Below are 21901 nucleotides of genomic sequence, written 5' to 3'. Positions count from 1 at the left end.
TTCGAAGATATACGATTATGAATTAGGGGTAATCAGACAAGTTTGTGAATGGTTACAATTTTGTCACAATATTTAAAGGGTCACGAAACACCAAAACACATTTTTTGAGATGTTGACAGTCATATGTGTCCCACGCTGCTAAAAACACTATTAGGACACATCTATTTCACAAAAAAGTTCAAATTGGTTGTTTTTGCATTATTTCAAGCAATTTCGTTCTTCCAGATTAAAAAGAAATTTTGAAGCTACATCACGGCGATGAGATCCTTGTGTAAATTCCAGCGTGGAGACTAAATGTCTGTACCAGCCAGTACAACTTGACGTCTTTAAGTTTTTATCATTAAATCATGACAAAGACTTGGTTCAAACCAATCAGCGTGCTCTATTGTGTGTGAGGTGCAACTTCCTTAATATGCTTGTTTACTTCAAAGACCTGTTTTTACCTGTTACAACGTTCAGACGGCAGAGAGATGCCACGTTGTGTTGCCAACCGTAATTAAAACAAGTAGAAGAAGAATTGTTTGGAGACATAGGTCGTAAGTGTTGCGTTTATAAATGAGCCTCAACGAAGGTTTTGTTTCCATTTCCCCGCTATGAGGGCACAGCTGGACTCACGTGGGGATTACAGTGGTCTGCTAACACGCGACAAAAATATGTTTGTAAGGAACATTTTTTTTTACCCGAGAGCTTGGTGAAATGATGAATGGTAAAATGCGGATTTGCTACTCGTCTTCTTTTTTTTTTTATATTTTTTTTTTGGGGGGGGGTTCACCATTAATTGAGATAGGAAAGTGGAGATTTCAGACAGGAAAGTATTAGGCACAGAGAAGAGGGAAGCGTTGACAAAGGACCTCGAGCCGGGAATCAAACTCAGGTCGTCGTGCTATATGTCCGCGCACTTAACCACTAGGCTATTATCTGCTTTTTAAAAATGACACAGTTCCAGCTGGTGTTGATTGTCCTGTCTCTATGGATTTGGTAAATGTGCGATCAATGTTCTTTGTTTATGTTTATTCACAGGCAAAGTTAGTTAGTATCATCAGCAGTACCCTTTCAGTTTTTAGCTGTGCTTTCATCGTGGGGAAATGGAAACAAGACCTTTATAAATGCTACATTGACGACCCATGTCTCCGAACAATTTTTCTTTTTCCACTTGTTTTAATTACGGTTGGCAACACAACGTGGCGTCTCTCTGCCGTCTGAACATTGTAACAGGTAAAAACAGTCTTCGAAGCTATGTCATGCATATTAATGAAGTTGCATCTCATTCACAATAGATCACGCTGATTGGTTCGAACCAAGTCTTTCTCATTAATTAATGATGACAACTCAATGACATCACTATGTTCCCGCCGATACAGAAATCAAATCTCCACACTAGAATTTACACAATGATCTCATTGCTGTGACGTAGCTTCAAAATTTCTTTTCAAGCCGGAAGAACGAATTTGCTCTAAACAACAAATTTTCTCTCTTTTTTTTTGTGAAATATGTGTCCTAATAGTGTTTCTAGCAACGTGGGACACATATATGACTGTAAGCATCTCAAAATATGTGTTTTGGTGTTTCGTGACCCTTTAAAAACATGCTAACTAACTTTGCGTAAATTTCAAAGTTGTAATATGTAGTCAACTGTTCAGCATGTTTAGCGCTGATTAATAAACACATAAATTATTTTTCAGGGTTATTAGGAAGTTCATAAAATGCACAGTAGGCCAACAATCTACAGCCAAAATATAACAGAGACATCATTAGCATAAAACAGAGATGATTAGCATTATCATCATCAGTAAGCCATTCCTGTTTGGAGAAAAGAGAGAGACCTTTCTGTTGGGGCTTATAGACTGGTTTGTCAGTCTGGATGAAAACTGTTGTGCCTTTGCTGTCTATCGTCACAGTGGTGTGGTTGTGGAAGATGTAGCCGCCCTCATTGAGCTGGCGGTTCCCCCAAACTTTCAGATGTGCCTGGCCTCTTAGATCTGATGGCACCTGGGAACATAGTGGTTATTAGTCATGGGAGTCCCTTCAAGCCGATATTTATGACCCTGGACCACAAAACCAGTCGTATGTTGCATGGGTATATCGTGGTAAAAGACAGACATACATTGTATGGGTCAAAAATCTATATATTTTTTCTTTTATGCCAAAAAATCATTAGATTTAAGATTTTCTAACAGATGTTTTTCTACTAAGTACTCTCCTATCAAAACCATATATTAATGGAAAGCATATTTATTCAGCTTTCAGATGATTAATAATTAAATTTTTGAAAAATAGACACTTATGTTTTGTGGTCGATGGTCATAATTTATGAATGTTTACAGTGGGCTACAATGGGCTGTTGACATGATTGGCTCACCTTTATTTTAATGGTGCCTTTATCTGAAATGAAAAATAAACATGTCATGTAAAACCCGCACAAGCACCTAGAATTCTTCATCAGCATGTGATTTTATGGTGAAATAAAAAGCTTTACTGAAATAAATTTTCACTAATACTAAAAGTTTATGATGACATATTTCTGAAAATTAGGTTTAAGTGTTGATAACTGAGAGGGGATAATCAGTTTTCACGATTTTGTAATCTTCACCTCTTACTGTGCCATGGCTGTGTGCCACAATCTCGCCCTTGACGCTGAGCTGTAGTTGTACTAGTGTGTCCTCTACCATATTGAAGAGCGTGATGCTCACGGCTTCTTCCACGCCAGCACGAAACACAGATGGTGCAGCAATCAGGTAACCCCTGTGAATCAAAGGACGGGAGCACAGAGCAACTGTTTGTGTTTACATCACAAGACTCCAGGTACCAATTACACTAACACCTTGTTTTGTCTACAGCACACATCTGAATCTAACATCATAGGGAATGCAAATCAAACAAACAAGGGTGATGAACCTTGGAAAAAAATGTTTGGGTAAACAAATATCATATGTATATATCTTCAAATGCAAATCGGCAAGTGTTTTCTGAGTCTTTTATTGATTGATCTCTAAACGAAACAATAGATCAATAATCCAGTTTCTAAATTAGGCTGTGAAGTAAATATTTCCCACCAGGACTGATCATTTAGGCTTACTTACTACTTAATTTAGCCAACACAATTTACACTGGATTTGCTACTAACATTAGTGCAAAAAAAGGGGAAAAAAAGGATTACAGGACAGTCCACAGATTTTTGATATTTTTTTGACAATAATGATAGATGTCAGTTTGATGTAGTTTTGGCATTAAAGTAGTAAATTTAAATCAAATCAATTAGCATTTTTGGACATGTTTTTTGGTGTCTTTTTGACTTCAAGTTGCCCACTTGACATCAAGTTGCCCACTTGGATTGGACCAAAATTGCCCCATAATGCCTCATTCGGACCAGCAGCGACTTTGTAGCAACATGGCAACATTTTCGTGGTGTGAAAACAAACTTTTGTATACATTTTTAAGTAGTTTTTAAAAGTTTTATGTTTAAAAATATTGTAAATAAATATAGTATATAAAAAAAACAATATTTTGCAAGAATGGTGATGTCATGCACATGCCCAGCAGGCACAGGATGTCAAAATGATGTCAGATTGACGTTGTACCCCAACGTTGTGGGAATGTTGCATTTTGGGTGGAATTGAAAATCATGTTGACGTAAGACTGACGTCAGTGTCTAACGTCAGATGTTGGATTTTGGTAAAAAAAAAATTACGCAACCTAAAAACAACCAAATATCAACATCTAATGATGTTACAGCTTGGCGTTGGTAACAGCTTGACACTTTATGGTAACTTTACTGTTACCGTTAATCAGATGTTGGATTTTGGTTGCTATACCTGACGAATAAATGCCAGTATTTGACGACAATATATGACGTTGGTTTAAGATGTTGGTTCGACGTTGGATTTGTTTGCTTTCCAACACAACCTAAAATCAACCAAATATCAACATCACTTGACATCATTATTGGCCATCAAAATAACATTGTCCTTAGACACTGGCTAGACATTGATAATATCTTATGATGTTATGTGCCTGCCGGGTGTGTATTACAAGTTCAGTTTAAAGGCATGCATCAGTAATTGGAACTGAAAAAAAACAATGGTGGACCACAAGACCTTTAAAAAATGGCATCACAAACTACTGACCTGGCATGAATATGTTTTTGACACTTTTGCAGATCTGATTAAACAGCTTTTATTTTCATGCGGTTGTGTGATTGTAAAACTTAATCAAATTTACCCTTTTTATCTCTAAAATACCGTGTGTTGGTGCATAAAGAAAAAGTCACAGGCATGCATAGAATGCAATTTTATGCGGTCATTGTCATTAAAACTAATACATCCTTCTCAAAGACCAATTCCATAACAAAGGTTAGGGCGATGTCATTATATAATTAACAGACATCAACCTAATTCCTCTGACATCTTTCGCCTCTTTGGAATCCAAGTTGTCTAGACTACTGCTAAAAAATCCAGTTACAAATTTGCCTCCGGTGACCTTAATTGATGTGAAGCGTTTGGAAGGTGACTCTCTGACCCATTACATACCGAAATCAACCTGGGAAGCTCAGTGTCCTTGAGTATAATGGCATGCTGGAGTTTGAGATATCAGGTGGTTGGCATTACAGTTCAGTGAGGCCAGAGGCAATTTAAGTCTCAAGGCATGAGAAAATCCTTTTCAGAGCATTTATGCGGAAATTACTGCATTTGATCCTCACCTTGGTATCTTATAATAGTGTGTGCGATGGGCATAGAGCTGTTCAGTGTTTACATGATCGCACTTGTTAAAGGAAAGAACAGCCACTAGCTGACTCAAGAGAATGTAGGTCTTTGTCGGAAAGGCTAAGTTGGCTGTTGACCTCTTTCTCTGGTACTCTAAATACTTGGCACAATCACATGTAACAGGTACAGACACTGGCACTAAGCTCTGGCCAGCCGTGGTATGAAGGATGAAGTTGCTCATGGAATTTCTGGATCTGTTAACCCAAATTCCAAATCAAATTCCTGTTTTTAGTGGTAGGTTAAAGGGTAATGGTCGATATACTTCAAGTGATATCAAAGAAGGAACCGGTGTGAATAAAACATGCAAAAACAAAGCTTGATTTGATATCTAAACAACTTGCTGGAAAAGTTTGTTTTGGTGGATAAATGCCTTCATACTAAAGTCTTGTTTGGATTACATGATTTTTATTGTCGGTTATGACAGTCACTGTGTCAGATCTTGTTGTTCTGATGTTCAGATAAACTCTCAATGCTGGGTTCCACACAATTTCCTTCACAAAAAAAGTTACCTGAATTGTTTTTACAAATGTAAGTAGATTGAACACAAAACAATTAAGTTCCCTCCAAAAAACTCAAGAATGTGTTGATTGAGCTCATAGTTGTTTAAACAGGCTGCAAAAATCTTTCTTTGAGTGCACATTATGGGTACCAAATATGCCAGACGACACGTTGCTTCACGATCAATTATTGCATGATGTCTACGACACTTATTCCATCATCAACAAACCACCGGAGTTATAAATGTTTCTGTAATTGTCTGATTTGTTAGTTTACAGGGTTATGGCGCAGTCACACTAGAGTTTGAGCTTGCAATATTCTATCGTGCAACGCTGCGAAAAGGGGCAGGATTAAACAAGATGATTAGACATAAATACACAAGGTTAGTAGTGTATTGGTTTGATGGTTTGTTCTGTAGACTATCGAAAAAATATATAGCTTAAAGGGGCTAAAATTTTTTACCTAACAATGGTTTTTAAAAAGACATACTGTGAAAATTTCCTTGTTCTGTTAAATATCAATTGGGAAATATTAAAAAAAAAAAAAAAAAAAAAAAAAAAAAGGGGGGGGGGGCTAATAATTCTGACTTTAACTGTAGAGCCATGAACCCTACAGTAAAAACGATGAGCACGGTCTTGTACATAAAAAAAAAATCACTGAAGATTCCAAAAATCTTACAATCTTCCATGCTTGGAAAACTGTAGATCCACTGTAGCTTCTTGCTGTTCTAAAGATCTTCAGCAGATAAATTTAGCTAATTAAAACATCAGAACTAAAGCAGAAGACTTTCTGATTATACAAAAAATCTGTGACTTCAACAATGACATGAATGCATGTAATTTGTGAAACAGAACTATTTTGAAAGAACATCACTTGGGAATTTGTTAATAACATCATGTCAGCTGTACCACCCTTTACAAAAATGTACCACGGTAACCTTAGTTTCTGTTAAACTATCAGTCACTACAGTTATTAACAAAACGGCAGTATCTTGGCAAGCACGATCTTCCCGTATTACCATGGTGTTACAGTACTATATGCAATGCCACAAACATGTTATTAAGGATTACATGTTGGTAACACCCAAACACATCGACAGCAATACTATAGTAATTTATAGTAAACAATATAGCGTTTTTGAACCATTCTATAGTACAGTTATTTAATCTGTTGTGGTGACTCTAAAGTTGCAATGTTAGTACAAATATAGTGATGAACAGATTACTCAATTCTGTGCTAACTCTGAGGTATGATGTACTTTAATACACCACAGTTTGCTATAGTAAAAACTAAAGTTTACTACAGTATTTATTACAGTTTATCAATTAAAGTATGCTGTAGCATATAATAACAAAGAGCTATAAATACTATAATATATAAATTATAGTATTTTTTCATGTTGCAGTGTAATTATTGTATTTTTTCAGATATTAGTGAGGATGTAGTTATCACTCCACATGAAAAAACATACTATAGTAATTTGTAGTAATTACAGTACACTATTGTATTATCCAGTATATAATGCAGAATTTACAACTCTTTCTTAATGAATGCTACACCATACTGTAGTTTTAGTGAACTGATGAACTAATTATAGACAGCCTACTATGATATGCAAACTGTGGTGTATTGTAGGATAATACACTACAGTGGAAATCTGCAGAACTGGTTAATTGTTATGTTAGCAACACCCAAACACATCAACAGCAATACTATAGTAATTTATAGTAAATACTATAGTGAATTTGAACCATTCTATAGTACAGTACTTAATTTAATCTGTTGTGATGACTCCAGATTTGTCATGGTAATACAACAACTATAGTGATGAACAGATTACCCACTGCTGTGCTAACTATTAGGTATGTTGTACTTAAATAAACCACAGTTTGCTATAGTAAAAACTATAGTATACTACAGTATGTATTACAGTTTATCAGTTAAAGTATGCTGTGGCATATAATAACAGAGTTATGAACACTATAATATATAAATTATAGTATTTTTTCATGTTGGCAGCTGAATTATTTTATTTTTTTCAGATATTAGTGAGGATGCAGTTATCATTCCACATGAAAAACATACTATAGTAATGTGTAGTAAATGCTATAGTGTTTTTTTAACCATACTACTGTATTGTCCAGTATATAATGCAGAATTTACAACTCTCTCTTAATGAATGTTACACCATACTGTAGTATTATATATAGTGAACTGATAAACTCTAATTGATATGCAAACTGTGGTGTATTGTAGGATAATACACTATAGTAGAAAACTGCAGTACTGGTTAATTGTTATGTTAGCAACACCCAAACACATCAACAGCAATACTATAGTAATTTATAGTCAATACTATCGTGTTGGAGTGTTAATCTGTTGTGGGGACTTTAGATTTGTCATGGTAATACAACAACTATAGTGATAAACAGATTACCCAATGCTGTATGAGGTATGTTGTACTTAAATACACCAGTTTGCTATAGTAAAAACTAAAGTATACTACAATATTTATTACATTTTAACAATAACAGTATGCTTTAGCATATAATAACAAAGATAATTAAATACCATAATATATAAATTCATAAAATTAGTTAATTTATTGTTTCAGCATCATAAAACATCAGTCAAATATTAGTATGCAGTTATCATTCCACATGAGAAAAATACTATAGTACTTTATAGTAGATACTATAGTGTTTTTGAACAATAATGTATTATCCAGTACATAATGCAGAATTTATAACACTTTGTTAATGCATGCTGTTACATATGGTGAACTGATAAACTGTAAGAGATACAGTTGTATACTTTAAACTGTGGTGTATTGTAGTATACCATATAGTAGAAAACTGCAGAACTGGTTGATATATAGACGTTGTATCACTCCTGTGCTATAATAATCACTACAACAGATTGATTAAAGTAATTTACTATAGTATGATTTAAAAACATTGTTCTTTAAATAGTATTTTTTTCATGTGAGATCTGACTTAAGCCAAAAAAAAAAGATAAATGACCAGAAAAAGTGCTTAAATATTATCCACAAAGTAGTGCTGCAATCATACTTACTGTCTTGCCTGTGATTGAACTCCACTCATAACGCACATGAACACAGTCCACAGACTCCAGCAATTGTGCTGCACATGTAACACTCTCATTTTGTCGCTCGTTTATTTTAAAGTCTCCCCCAACGTATATTCCACAGATATTGTTTTTAGTTTAGTACTATTTCGGACAAACTCAAGTATCCACGAGGGCAAGCACGAGCCTGCGGTGCTCAGCGCGTGCTCCGTTTTTTCATCCCACTTCCCAAATGTTGTGTCCGTGCAACTGATTTAAAAACTCCTCTCCACACGTAAAGAAGACAATCCCTCCTGGCGTGCCTTATTTATCCGCCTGAGTTCCGATTGCTCATGTTTCAGCATTAAAACTTATCTCCATCTCCACCCCTTGCGCTGCACGGGTATTTAATGCACATCAGACCCAGCGAGCTGTAGTGTAAGCGGGCCAGTCTGCTTTTGCCCCTTTGAACTCTCCAGGCTTTTGTCTCATTCAGTGGTGTGTCAGAACAAGTCTAGCAGAGCCCCTCTGAGCCAGTAGAGACAAGACTGTACTGTCCCTGCAACAAGCTTCACAGCTCCGACTGACTATGAGATCTACTGGGGTTTGTCAGTTTATGTTAATGGGAGCTGCATACAATGAATGCCATGCATGTAAGTCTAGTTATTTACCTTAAACTTACCTAAGACCTTCCTTTATTAGCCATTTCATATTGTGCGGGAAAAAATACAACTTCAGCCTGAGGTGAATTCATTTAGCTTATATAGAGACACTGGTGCCCTCTAGTGACCTTCAACACACATTATAGTTTTTTGTGTGTGTGTGTGTTTTTACGTGATACTATTTGACCAATAATGTTATTAATAAACACTGTAATTAATAATAATAACTGTTGGATGAAACAGTTGGATACTAACTATATATATATATATATATATATATATATATATATATATATATATATATATATATATATATATATATATATATATATATACATATATATATATACATATATATATATATACACACACACACACAATCAAAAAAATATTGTTTTGCTTGTTCAAACTACTTATTTAAAATTTTTGGGGCAATTTTTGAGGCAGCACGGTGGTGCAGTGGGTAGCACAACTGCCTCACAACAAGAAGGTCGCTGGTTCGAGCCCTGGCTGGGTCAGTTGGCAATTCTGTGTGGAGTTTGCATGTTTTCCCTGTGTTCGCCTGAGTTTCCTCAGGGTGCTCCGTTTTCCCCCACAGTCCAAAGACACATGGTATAGGTGAATTGGGAAGGCTAAATTGTTCGTAGTGTATGAGTGTGTATGCATGTTTTCTAGTGATGGGTTGCAGCTGGAAGGACATCCGCTGCATAAAACATATGCTGGATAAGTTGGCGGTTCATTCCGCAGTGGTGACCCTGGATTAATAAAGGGTTTAAGCTAAAAAGAAAATGAATGAACACTCAATTTAGTAAGGCAAAAAAAAAAGAGTTTGTTGACATTTTATATTATTATTATTCCAGGGTGTTGAAACATTCAAATATGCACTTTTCTTTGTGAATTTAATGTGGGAAAATGTTACCTTTTACTTAAGAAAATTTTAATTTATGCTAAATATGACCTGGCAGTGATGATAGAGTATTCAATGTAGTATATATACATCTGGAGTTATATGTACATTGGACAATTTGCCCTGAAGGTGTTAAAAATGTTTAATGTGGTGTACATTTTTACACTCCAAGTGTAAAATATTTTAACTGCCACTGCAGAGGTGTATACATTCAACACTTTTGAAAATGTAACCTGGGCACTTGGCTGGTGGAACTCATATATATACACCAGAAAAGTGTTAAATTCACCACCTGTGGTGTACAATGTCCATGTTTTCATAGCTCTAAATAAAAATAAACATTGTTTTTGTAGTTAAACCACATTTGACCACACACTCACTGTTGTTAATGTAGATTGGCCACATGACAAAACGCTATAGTAATTTATAGTATATATACTAGTGTTTTTGAACCATAATTCTGTTTTTCTGTCAATTTTATATTTGCTATGTTAACACAACAACTATAGTAATATAAACAAATTACCCAATACTGTAGTTTTCTACAACTTTGGGGCATATTATTTTATAATACACCACAGTTTAGTAAGAACCACGCTGTATTACTTAGTAAAACTAAAGTATTCTACAGGATTTATTACAGTTTATCGGTTCATTATTGTTATTAGTACAGAATGCTGTAGCATTCATTAACGTGTTGTAAATACTATAATACTATAATAATGCAGTATACTATAATATGGTTCAAAATACTATAAGTTGCTAATAGTAATTTTCACGTGTGTATCCATATTTTTAATCATGGTATTTGTGGTAAATCTGGGGTTGTACAGTACACTTTTACAAAAATATCCATGCCTAACTGTAAGAGATTGTATCATGAAAAAGAATATATACACAATTGCTACATTTTTTAAAAATACTCAGTATCATTAGCACCATTAGGATATTTTATATATATATATATACAGTATATATATATATATATATATATATATATATATATATATATATATATATATATATATATATATATATATATATATATATATATATTTATTATTTTTTGTGTGTGTGTGTGTAATTATGTTTTTAAGTTTTGCACTTATATATTATGTGTAACAAACCATGTTAAGTCATTATTACTCATTACTGCCAAAGTCCTAAAAATTATGGTCAATAGGTCAATAGTGCATTCTATACTAAGATATTTATATATGTATATAGATATATTTGTATATATCTATGAATTCTAGTCTAGTAATATTACTGAAGAGCTTAGAATAATGATTCTAAGCTGTTTGATACTACTTACGTTTGGTCCCAGTTCGCAAACGTCACCGTGACGTCATGTCTTTCGCAAACCCAAACAGGAAGTTAGTGTAGTAGCGTGACTACATGAAACGATGCACATGTTGCAGTGTAGATTTATCAGCAAACCTACGAAAACACCGAAAGCTTAGTTCCAGCACTATGGTAAGTAGCTGTTTTCTTCTCAGCACGTGTGATATAATCACATTTAGGAATACCAAATCATTAGAAATATAACAAAAGTGCCAAACTTGCTAAAGCTAATTCTGATGTGAATAAAGTTACATACTCACATAGTGATAGCATTAACGTTAACAAAATACAGCGTAAATACAAATTATTTATATCATTAAAAAGTCATTTCCATGTTTTTAGGTATTTACCATGGTAATAATTGAAGAGCCGTTTAAATAATACAGTAAATGTCGATCACTGTTTATGTACACTTAAATATCATATAATACCAATTAGGAATACTGAATGATCAAAAAACTTAAATTCGCTTGGATTTGCTAACTAGTGACAAAATATTACTTTATTTGACCAATACACAAGTTACATATTAGCCAAATAATAGTACTAATAATATTAGTGAACAAGTACACTCTAATTATACCACTAACAGTATTTATTGAGGTAAACTTGGTTTTATATTCGGACATTCGTTCAGTGATCACTCCCTATATTGTTTACCATGGTACTTTGAATATTTCGTCTAAAATCACATGTAAATATGACTTCAAAACAACATTAGCCCTATTTAATTGAGTGTGAACAAGGGTGTACATTAATAGTCATTGGCTGCTAATATAATTTCATATGATTTTATTTAGTATTTGCAATGAATACTTTTGTGAAATTATATTATTGAGGAAATAGGCTGAATGTGTAAATATAAAACCAACTTTACCTCAATACAGTATTTCCAGTTTTGGACATTTCTCACGGTAATACTTCAGGTAGCTTTTAAAATAATATAGTTTATGAATAAGTTCATGATATTTTATAAGGAATTCTTGTAGAATTCATATCATATAGTCACATTTAGGAATGGTAAATGATTAGAAATGTACACCGAGTTGTGAACGCTAGTCTGTTCAAGAAATTATATATGCATTTTTTAGAATAAAGCTACATATTATTATTAACAAAGTACTACATCATAAATAAGTAATTACACACAAATTGTAATGTGTTAGACAATCACTATGGTACTTTTTTGAAACATTGCTTAAATGATGCTTTATATCATGCTTTATATAGCTTAATATGTTTTTAGATTCCTTTTGTGTTTTTGATATCTATATATACAAACATCTTTTTTAAGGCCCCTTCAGATTTTAAAAGTTTGGTCAGAAGATTTTATGTTCTTCAATCTGAACGTGTGGAGGCGTACAAGCTATTTGAGGAGTAAGTTTTTATCTATCTATCTATCTATCTATCTATCTATCTATCTATCTATCTATCTATCTATCTATCTATCTATCTATCTATCTATCTATCTATCTATCTATTAGGGGTGCACAATATATCGCAAAAGTATTGTTATCATTATAAAAGTACGTAACAATATCTTCGATAAATTAAGTTTATTTTGTGTATCCATCGTTTGTGCATGCATAGGTTGTTTTAACCAAATTTGACAAATCAGATGGGGTCGTACCATCTTTATAACTGCCTCCCCTGTAGGTGCTATCATGCTATTGGCTAGAGCGGCCTAAAAGTGAACCTATATAGCCTTAGAGCAGAAATAAGAAAATAAATATTAATGGCGGAAGTAGAGAAAAAAAATGTGAAAATCAGCTGTTTTAAAGTCTTAATGTCTGCACCTTGTTGTTTTTTAGCCATATTTAGATTAAAATAGATTAGAAAATATCCTATCTATCTATCTATCTATCTATCTATCTATCTATCTATCTATCTATCTATCTATCTATCTATCTATCTATCTATCTATCTATCTATCTATCTATCTATCTGTTTTTTTCCGTCCATCTGTCCATCCATATATCCATATATCCATATATCTATCTATCTATCTATCTATCTATCTATCTATCTATCTATCTATCTATCTATCTATCTATCTATCTATCCATCTATCCATCCATCCATCCATCCATCCATCCATCCATCCATCCATCCATCCATCCATCCATCCATCCATCCATCCATCCATCCATCCATCCATCCATCCATCCATCCATCCATCCATCCATCCATCCATCCATCCATCCATCCATCCATCCATCCATCCATCTGTGGTTATTTGAAGTTGTTTCTTTTTTCAGGGGTCATGAGGCGTATTTAAGGACAGGGCCTCACTATGACTTTGAGCACTACAAGCAGCTGGTCAACGAGATAACGAAAGCTTTCTGCGGCATTTCCAAAGAAGTTCTGACGATCAAACAGCAACTGCACCAAGACTTCGACCGGCCCGACCTCTCCGAACACATCGACAAACTGCAGATTAAAGAGAAAGAAAAGCTGGAGCTGGTGGGCTACTCTTTGTTTTTAAAAATGTTTTATTTTGAAAATCAAGCAGTCTTATTCGGTTTGCATTCCAGATTTGTGTATTTTTGGAGGTCTGATCATATAACGAATGAACATATAGACTCAACAGCAGCTGGGTTTCCATTCCAACATGAAGCTAATATTTTCAAAGTTTGCACAAAAAAAAGTTCCAAATCCCAATTCATCAAGTTTTTAGAGTGATCGACTGTAGTATTGGTAACCTAGCAACAAAGTCAAGCATAATGGAGTCACATGAGTTTAATGTTCGCAACATCAGAGCTCATTCAACAAATGTGTTTCCATCTTGCATTATTCACAATAACCCATTTTTGCACAAAGTCAAAACCTACCTTAAATAAGCGTGAAAACATTTTTGTGAAATAAAGTGTTTTATCAGAAATTTGGTGCTTCAATTTCTAGTTTCTCATTCATTACTTCAAAATGTGCATTAACATGGGGATGAAAACCCAGCTAGTAGAAATAGACAAAAATTACATCAAGTTGAGTCGTCTGATTGGAAATGGATGGTTTAGTTCATTGGGTCATCTGGAAATTTTATTCATAAGACAGCTAGAAATATGATTGTCTAAACATTTCAGACCTACATGACTGCTTTATCAGTCAGCTGGGATGTATCTAAAATTTTTTTGCTATTACTGTATTTATGCATGAAACAAAAGTAGTCATGTACTAAATGTGTTTGCAGTTTGTGACTCTATTCAAAATGAGTGTGTATATTTCTGACTTTACAGACCGCCAAGTTACAGTTGGCTAGGCAGAGTGCGCAGGATCATCCAGAAGACGAGGATTTCCAGGAGAAAGTCCGTGAAATCAAACAGGAGTAAGTGGAACTATTATTATTATTAATATTAATCAATCAAGTGCAACTGCCATGATTAGGTGCATTTAAAAAAAAGTGGTTGGCAGCAACACTTATCTAAAATATATATATAATTGTAATATTTATTTGTAATTGATTTTTAATGAAATGTTTTAAAGTTTTTACTAAATTATGTTTGTTATAAAACTATTATTTTATAAAATAAAATTGTACTTTAATACTTTTATTTTTAGCATTCATTTGTTATTAATCTTATCTCTCTAAGAACTTTAGATTCATCTATCTAAAGCCCCGGTCAGATAACACGATTTTAATTGTCTTTTACAAAAGACAGTATGTCAAATGTCATTTATTTATTTATTTATTTTTGATAAAATCTTGACTTGTCGTGTGTAACAAATATGCCAGACTACACGTTCCATTACGATCAGTCATCCCGTGACGTCTACGACGAGCATTATTTCCCAAAGCAGTCACAAGTGTTGCGATAACAATGTTTCTTATCTCAATCTCAATAAACATTGATGCTTGCAGACAACTAACTACTATAATCTAAATGTATATTGTGCTGCCATGAGTTTCTTATTAAACACTTCGCCTGAACTTGCCGCGAGTGAGACGAGAAAATGAAAGCAAATGGCAGCAGCAAGGAAAAATCAAATGCTCAAGACAATCTTTAAAATAATGACATTAAAAAATTTGCAAATATATAACTGAGATTTGTGATACAATCACAGTGAAGCATTCATTAAATCCTGATTTTCCTCAGAGCGAAACAAATCATCCATCCGTATAGTTGAGTAGTGGAGGGGCGCAAACAAAAATATAAGTCGTATATTTTTCTTGGAAAAAATATCTTTTTGAAAAGAATTTTGTTATCTATAAACAAGAATAAAGAACAACATTTTAGGGGATGCGCTTCAGTACAAGTCCGCCATATGTGCATGAATTGCCTTGAGATTGTGTTGATTTGTTTAATAAAATAATAATCTAACCTAAATAAAATTAAAGTGAAATAGCCTATATTAAACTGTTTTCACTATTAATGTCAAATCTGAATAAGCAGGAAATGCCTTAGCCATGAATTCGCAGCACTGAACATGTTCCCAAATTACCTCGGTAGAACAAACTCTGTTGGAAGGAGAGAACTCAGAAATTTGTTGTGAGAATGAAGATGTCTGTCAGATAAAATTACTTAAAACACTTTATTATTTTAAGAAAGGTAGCTAAAGTTTGCATAAGCAATGATTGATCTTATCCACCCGTGACCCACTCATAAGTAAATGTGCAGCCTATTTTTTGATAACCCGACCGGTGCATTACGGCAGCGCCTGCTGATATAGCAAAAAAATTATGTGCTCCTATTGCACAGTGTCACCCACGTGACGGAACTCATCGTGAAGAATGAGAAAAAAAATTAAACATGCTAGACTTTCTGTGATGGTGTCGTGAGGCATCGCAAACATGGTATTGGTTGTCGTGAACTGTGCCACATTACACGAGAAGAAACGATTGAATCTTGTGTCACGACGCCTATTTGTCATTTATGAATCCCCACGACACCCTACGTCCAAGAAATCGTGACAGATTCATCTGATTTGGGGCTTCTTTATTGCCTTAACCTCATAAAAAACTTTTCATCCCATGCGGTCCTCGGCTACCTAGGAAAAATATATGGACCTCTTCTACTGACTACTTTCCACAATGCTGCCATTTCCATTCCATTAAAACAGTTTAGTCATATGAACCAACATCATTGGTTTGTGCTGCCTATTTAAATATTGCGGGTTTGGTGTCTCGTCACAAATCCACGGATGCTGGTAGTTACAATTCTCTCAGACCAATCAGTCGTCAGCAATGTGTATACATTGTTTATGTAACACTACGGTCCGCTTGAACCTCACCCAAAGTTTTTTTGGGTGTACTATGTACTATAATTTACTATCTATCCATCCATTAATCAATCCATCCATCCATTCATCCATCCATCCATCCATCTGAACAATTATTTCCTGTTTAAATACTGTGGCATTCACTTTTAATTAATTTAATTATACAACAATATACAGTAGTTATTCTATAATTTACTGTAATAATATACTTCATTTGGATTATGCTTTAAAAATGTAATGTTTTTATTGCATATTACTAACAAAAACAGTAGGAAATCAGTGTTATTCATCAGCAAAAATCCATCTATCTCTGGGGCAAATGAATTGATGAAAGTAAATATCTCACTATCTTAACAATTCTCTCTAGTTTTTAATGTTCTTGGTATGTCAGGTTAATAATAAAGCCTTGTTATTCTACTCTATTCATCTGTATATCCAAATAAAACATCTCTCTCTATGTGTTTCTCTTAGAATCATAAAGAACACAGCCGCTTTGAGCGAGATTCTGCAAGACTTTAAGTTTGACTCAGAGGAGCCTGAATGAGCGGCTCTCAGGAGGCCCAGATCTTTCTCATCTAATGAACAGGCATCTGAGGTATCGATCGCTGTCTCAGCTGCTCTATACATGCACTGCATTGCAGGCTTTATAACGCACAGCTTTATTTAAAACAGTTTGCTGTCTTTTATTCGTTTATGTCAGAATAACGTGTGACAAAACAAAGCTCATACAAACGTAAATCTGTTCATTCTAATGGAGTTCAAATGGTGTTCGTGATCATATGCATAATAATGTCTTTACATGCCTTAAATATTTTGATAACATTTGTACAGACAAAACTATTTATACATAATAAACAGTATGTACTTGAGGATTTTTTGAAGACAAATGACAGAATGCATGTCAGGTTCCCCATTAAATGATGTAAAGCTGTAGTGTGTTTTCCAATTAAAGAGCCAGTACGCTCAAATCATATGAAAAGTCTGTCACTATTCACTAATTGTAATATAATTTTGAACTCATACACTGAAAAAATGTTTTGTTTAAGAAAAAAAATGTTTGTTTAAGCCAGTGTTTCCCAACCCTGTTCCTGAAGGCACACCAACAGTTCACATTTTCAACCTCTCCCTAATCAAACACACCTGAATCAACTCATCAGAACATTAGACAGACTACAAAAGCTGAAGTTAATGGGTCAGATAAGGGAGACATTCAAAATATGTACTGCTGGTGTGCCTCCAGGAACAGGGTTGGGAAATACTGGTTTAAGCTACTTATTTAAAATGAGCTGAAAAAGCACAATTCTTGAGTTTTTTTGTTTGCGACAACTTAATTGTTTTATGTTCAATCCCCTTAATAGGTTAACTTAATTCCTTCATGTTATCCCAGCATTTTTCACAGTGTATGTTGAAAAGGACAAATAAGGGGATAAATTGCTCTATAAAAGGCTTAATTTGAATGTTAAGAATCAATACAAGGAATCGTTATTGAACTGAATCAGTAAGTCACGTTAGGTGCGTTCGAAATTAAACACAGCTGCAGCTGGTGATCAACGAGATTAGCTGAGTGCAGGCGGGGGCGGAGTTGAAAACGGAGCCGTCAAGCCGGACAGCTGAACACTTCGGGGCTCGAAGTTGCGGCAGTTATGACGACCGATCACACTGCGTCATCATCATTTATTTATTATTTTTATTTATAACAACAAAAGATTTACAAATAAAACAGAACACAGTCCCTACAAACTATAGTTAATTTTTAAACAATAAGGGAATTATGAATTAAATATATTACAAACGCATGAGAGAAATGAGGGGAAACAAGAGGGTTATAGATTAGATTAGATTAGAATATCTTTATTGTCCCCGAAGGGCAATTAGGTTTACAGCAATAGCCCACAGTTGACAGCAACAAGTCACACTCGGCAACATAAAATAACAGTAAACAATACAGTAATCATTTAAAGCTTGTTTAGTAACCCAACTGCAGTTAGAACAAATGAATACAAGTATCTGTTTGACCTTGCCTGTCGAGAATAAGTATACCTTCTGCCTGATGGCAAGAGGCAAAACTTTAAATAAAGTGGGTGGTTCTCATCTGCTAAAATGGATCTAGCCTTCTTTAAGACTCTCTCCTCATACACTTGTCCAATACTGTTAAGATTTATGCCCAAGATCTTTTGAGATTGATGAACAATTTTTGAAAGTCTGTTATTACTTGTCACCCTCAAATTACCATACCAGCATACTACTGCAAAAGTTAAAAGAGACTCGATAAAAGAAGAATAAAATGTCCTAAGAAGAGGCCTATCCACATTAAATCCCCTCAACTTCCTCAAGTAAAACAGTCTTTGATTTGCCTTTTCACAGGTAAAATTAGTGTTGGCCTTAAAATTCAGTTTATCATCCAAAACGGTGCCCAGATGTTTATACTCACTCACTGTCTCAACAACAGTACCGTTTATAGTAGTAGTAGTAGCATTAGAAATAGAGTTGCGGCGAAAATCAATCAGCATGTCTTTAGTAATATAAACATAAAAACGAACAGGCCTATTAAATACAAAGCAATAAGCACAAATTCTAGGAGTTTCAACATCACTAATACTTGTTTAAATATGCTAAAAGGGGTTTACATTTATAGATATAAAACGTTCCAATATATAATCGTGTAAAACCCAAAACAAGGTCTTGAAGTCTTAAACTATGATTAAGATTATTTTGGATAATAAAAACATTTTCAAAAAAGCACTTTAATCCAAAAACATTGAACAAAAGGACATTCCTAAAATAAGTGAGCTACACTTTAAGTAGAAGTTTCCCAGAAAGAGCAGGTATAAACGGCTAAACAGGAAGTAAAAAAATATATATTAGAATCCTAAAAGTCATTTTATAATTATTCAATAAAATAGCTCTTTAACTTAATTTGTTAAGAAACCTTTATGGTGGCAGAATCAATGATGATAAAATAATTATTACAAGTCTGTAAGACTTACTTTAATTAATATTTAAGTTATTTACTAAAATATATCATTTAAATCGAGCTGAGTGCAGTAAATAGTCTGAATAAAAAGGTTGAAAATAAACCTGTGCACGCAATCTAGCCTTTATAAATAGGTTATTTAACAAAAGATGATACTGCAGTAAAATATTTGTAGTTTTTTAATAAGCATGATCTGTACAAGATAGAGAGGGTATGAGAAGTGAATTGTTTGTTTTAAATTTTTTGAATTGGAAGTTGTTCAATAATAAACACTAAACACACATGGATGTTGTCATGCGGTGAACTCGGCCAATCGTGTAATATCGGTGTTGTCATCAGAGCTCGTGCAGCCGCTCTTCAGATGTTGCACGGTCTGAATCAGTCGTCTGATCTCGGAGCGATGTCGCGGTACTTTGATGCCACATGTGACACTCACGTGTCGTCGGCGCAGCATCATTCCGGACAAAATTTCCAACCAGCATGCACCGCTTTAAGACAGACTTCGATCGATCTGCGCAGCGCTGCATGAAGTCGAACGCACCTGGTGTGAGTTGTAAATGAATCATTTAGATGTGTTTGAATTGGCTGATTCATTCAAAAAAAATCTTAATAACAATGCTGATTCTTTATTCAAATAATACATTTGAATATGACCTTTTTAGTGAATAATGATTGAAATGTTGACCTGTTGGTTGTCATAGATTTTAGAAGATTCTAAATATAAGCATCAGGCTTATGCATCTCTTTAAAATGTACTTCAGTTTTTATGACTACACTAAAGCAGGTTATATTGGGTATATGCTTGCTGATTACAGATCACAGTTTTGTATATTCAATCAAATTCAAACAATTTTAAGAATGTAATATTTTATTAAAATACTTGTGATAATTCTGTGTTGTCAGTATTACAAATCAGTTATCAAACAGTGGTATCAAAATGAAGACCTTATAATACATCAACAGCTGAATATTTTGAAAAATCATCACATGAAAATTATATTCCGCTTTATTTACAATTTTTTTTATATAAGTGTGATATTTTTGTGATTAATATTATTCTTTAATTGGATTAAGTGTACAATGATATCTTTGATTTATTCATCCAAAATGTGCTAATTTTACACATCACAGAATTCATAAAGCCCTAAAACTGTTTCATGGACCACCAAGATATGAATCACCGACTCCAATTTTTTTTGTATCCACGCAGCATGCAGATATTTCACCACTGAACTAAAAAAACTGTATTCAGAAGAACAAACTACTGAAGACAGCAATAACTTGAGAGTGCATGTGTGAGGGGATTAAAACATGTCCATGACATTTGTTTAAAGAGCAGGTCAGATGGGTTTTTGAAAAAGTACCTTATTTGCAGTTTGTAACGCAGCTGTCCTTCAATGTAAACAATCAGCACAATTATGAAAAGTAACACATTTACACAATCCCCACCTGCCCACGACATAAAACCACTCTGAAAAATGTCTGTTTTACTTCCAACACAGAATAAATATGGAAGCACCAATAAAAATAGACTTGGCCAGCTGACCAATTAGAGCGGAGTTGGCTTAATAAGGGGAGGGGTTTACAGAACTTAAGCACACAGTTGATTCAAATTAATGATATTGAAATCATTGCAAAATGTTTCTACTGTTACATTAACAAAAATTACAATGTTTTCTGTTCTTAAGAAGCTTTTCCACTGCACAGTAAGGTTCGGTACGGCACATCTTTTAGCTTCACCGCACAGATTTGGTTCAGTTGTGCTTGGCTGCAGTTCAGTACCACTTTAATTGGGTGGGATTATCATTATAGTTGTGCCGTCTCTATTGCGCCAACCTGATTTCACCAAGTAGGAATTATTCCTGGATTAACATCTACGTTGACCCAGGAACAACATTCCAATCAGCCAATCAGAATTAGGGGTTAGATTTAACGTTAAGTTTAGGCTTATGGTTACATTCATGCACTCCTACATGATTGTTATCCAACTACTTTCCTCAGATTTTGGGAGTAATTTACAGTTATGGTTGGGTTTAGGGGTAGGGAATAGGTATGGATTACATTTTCGAACAAAAATGATGTTCCAGGATTAACATAGATGTTAAACCAATTTCGCATCATACTTGGCAAAATCTAGACGTGATTGCCTTGACCTCATAAAAAAACTTTTCATTTCATTCCTCAGCTACCTACAAGAGAATAATATGGACCTCTTCTACTGACTACTTACCGCAATGATGCCATTTCCATTCTATTAAAACCATTTAGTCATATGAACCAACATCATTGGTTAGTACTGCCTATTTAAATATAGCGGGTTTGGTGTCTCGTGTCACAAATTCAGTGACGCTGGTAGTTACAATTCTCTCCGACCAATCAGTCGTCAGCAATGTGTATACATTGTGTTTCTGTAACACTGCGGTCCGCTTGAAACCTCACCGGAGGTTTTTTTTGGGTGTACTGCAACATCCATCCA

General features: G+C 34.3%; 2 protein-coding genes across 2 annotated transcripts in view; one reads left to right on the top strand and one right to left on the bottom strand.

Annotated features, from left to right (window-relative positions):
- The window catches only part of cpamd8 (C3 and PZP like alpha-2-macroglobulin domain containing 8), a 47882-nt gene extending 39077 nt beyond the window's left edge, over positions 1 to 8805 (bottom strand). Inside the window, exons 1-4 of the mRNA XM_056447590.1 lie at positions 8334 to 8805; positions 2591 to 2742; positions 2360 to 2382; positions 1824 to 1989 (exon numbers count right to left, since the gene is read on the bottom strand). Of these exons, the coding sequence (XP_056303565.1) occupies positions 1824 to 1989; positions 2360 to 2382; positions 2591 to 2742; positions 8334 to 8422 (430 nt within the window). The 5' untranslated portion in view covers positions 8423 to 8805. The remainder of the gene's footprint in view (positions 1 to 1823; positions 1990 to 2359; positions 2383 to 2590; positions 2743 to 8333) is intronic.
- Positions 8806 to 11265: 2460 nt separating this feature from the next.
- On the top strand, positions 11266 to 17430 carry rex1bd (required for excision 1-B domain containing). The gene is made up of 5 exons (XM_056447668.1): positions 11266 to 11369; positions 12532 to 12614; positions 13496 to 13700; positions 14471 to 14559; positions 16923 to 17430. Exons 1-5 carry the CDS (start codon positions 11292 to 11294, stop codon positions 16993 to 16995), a joined length of 528 nt encoding a protein of 175 aa, XP_056303643.1. The 5' UTR covers positions 11266 to 11291; the 3' UTR covers positions 16996 to 17430.
- The last annotated feature ends 4471 nt before the right edge of the window (positions 17431 to 21901 follow it).

The sequence above is a fragment of the Danio aesculapii genome, chromosome 22, assembly GCF_903798145.1.
Source record: "Danio aesculapii chromosome 22, fDanAes4.1, whole genome shotgun sequence".
NCBI lineage: Eukaryota > Metazoa > Chordata > Actinopteri > Cypriniformes > Danionidae > Danio > Danio aesculapii.
Note: the sequence above shows the minus strand (reverse complement) of the source record. Positions and strands in the feature narration are given on the sequence as shown.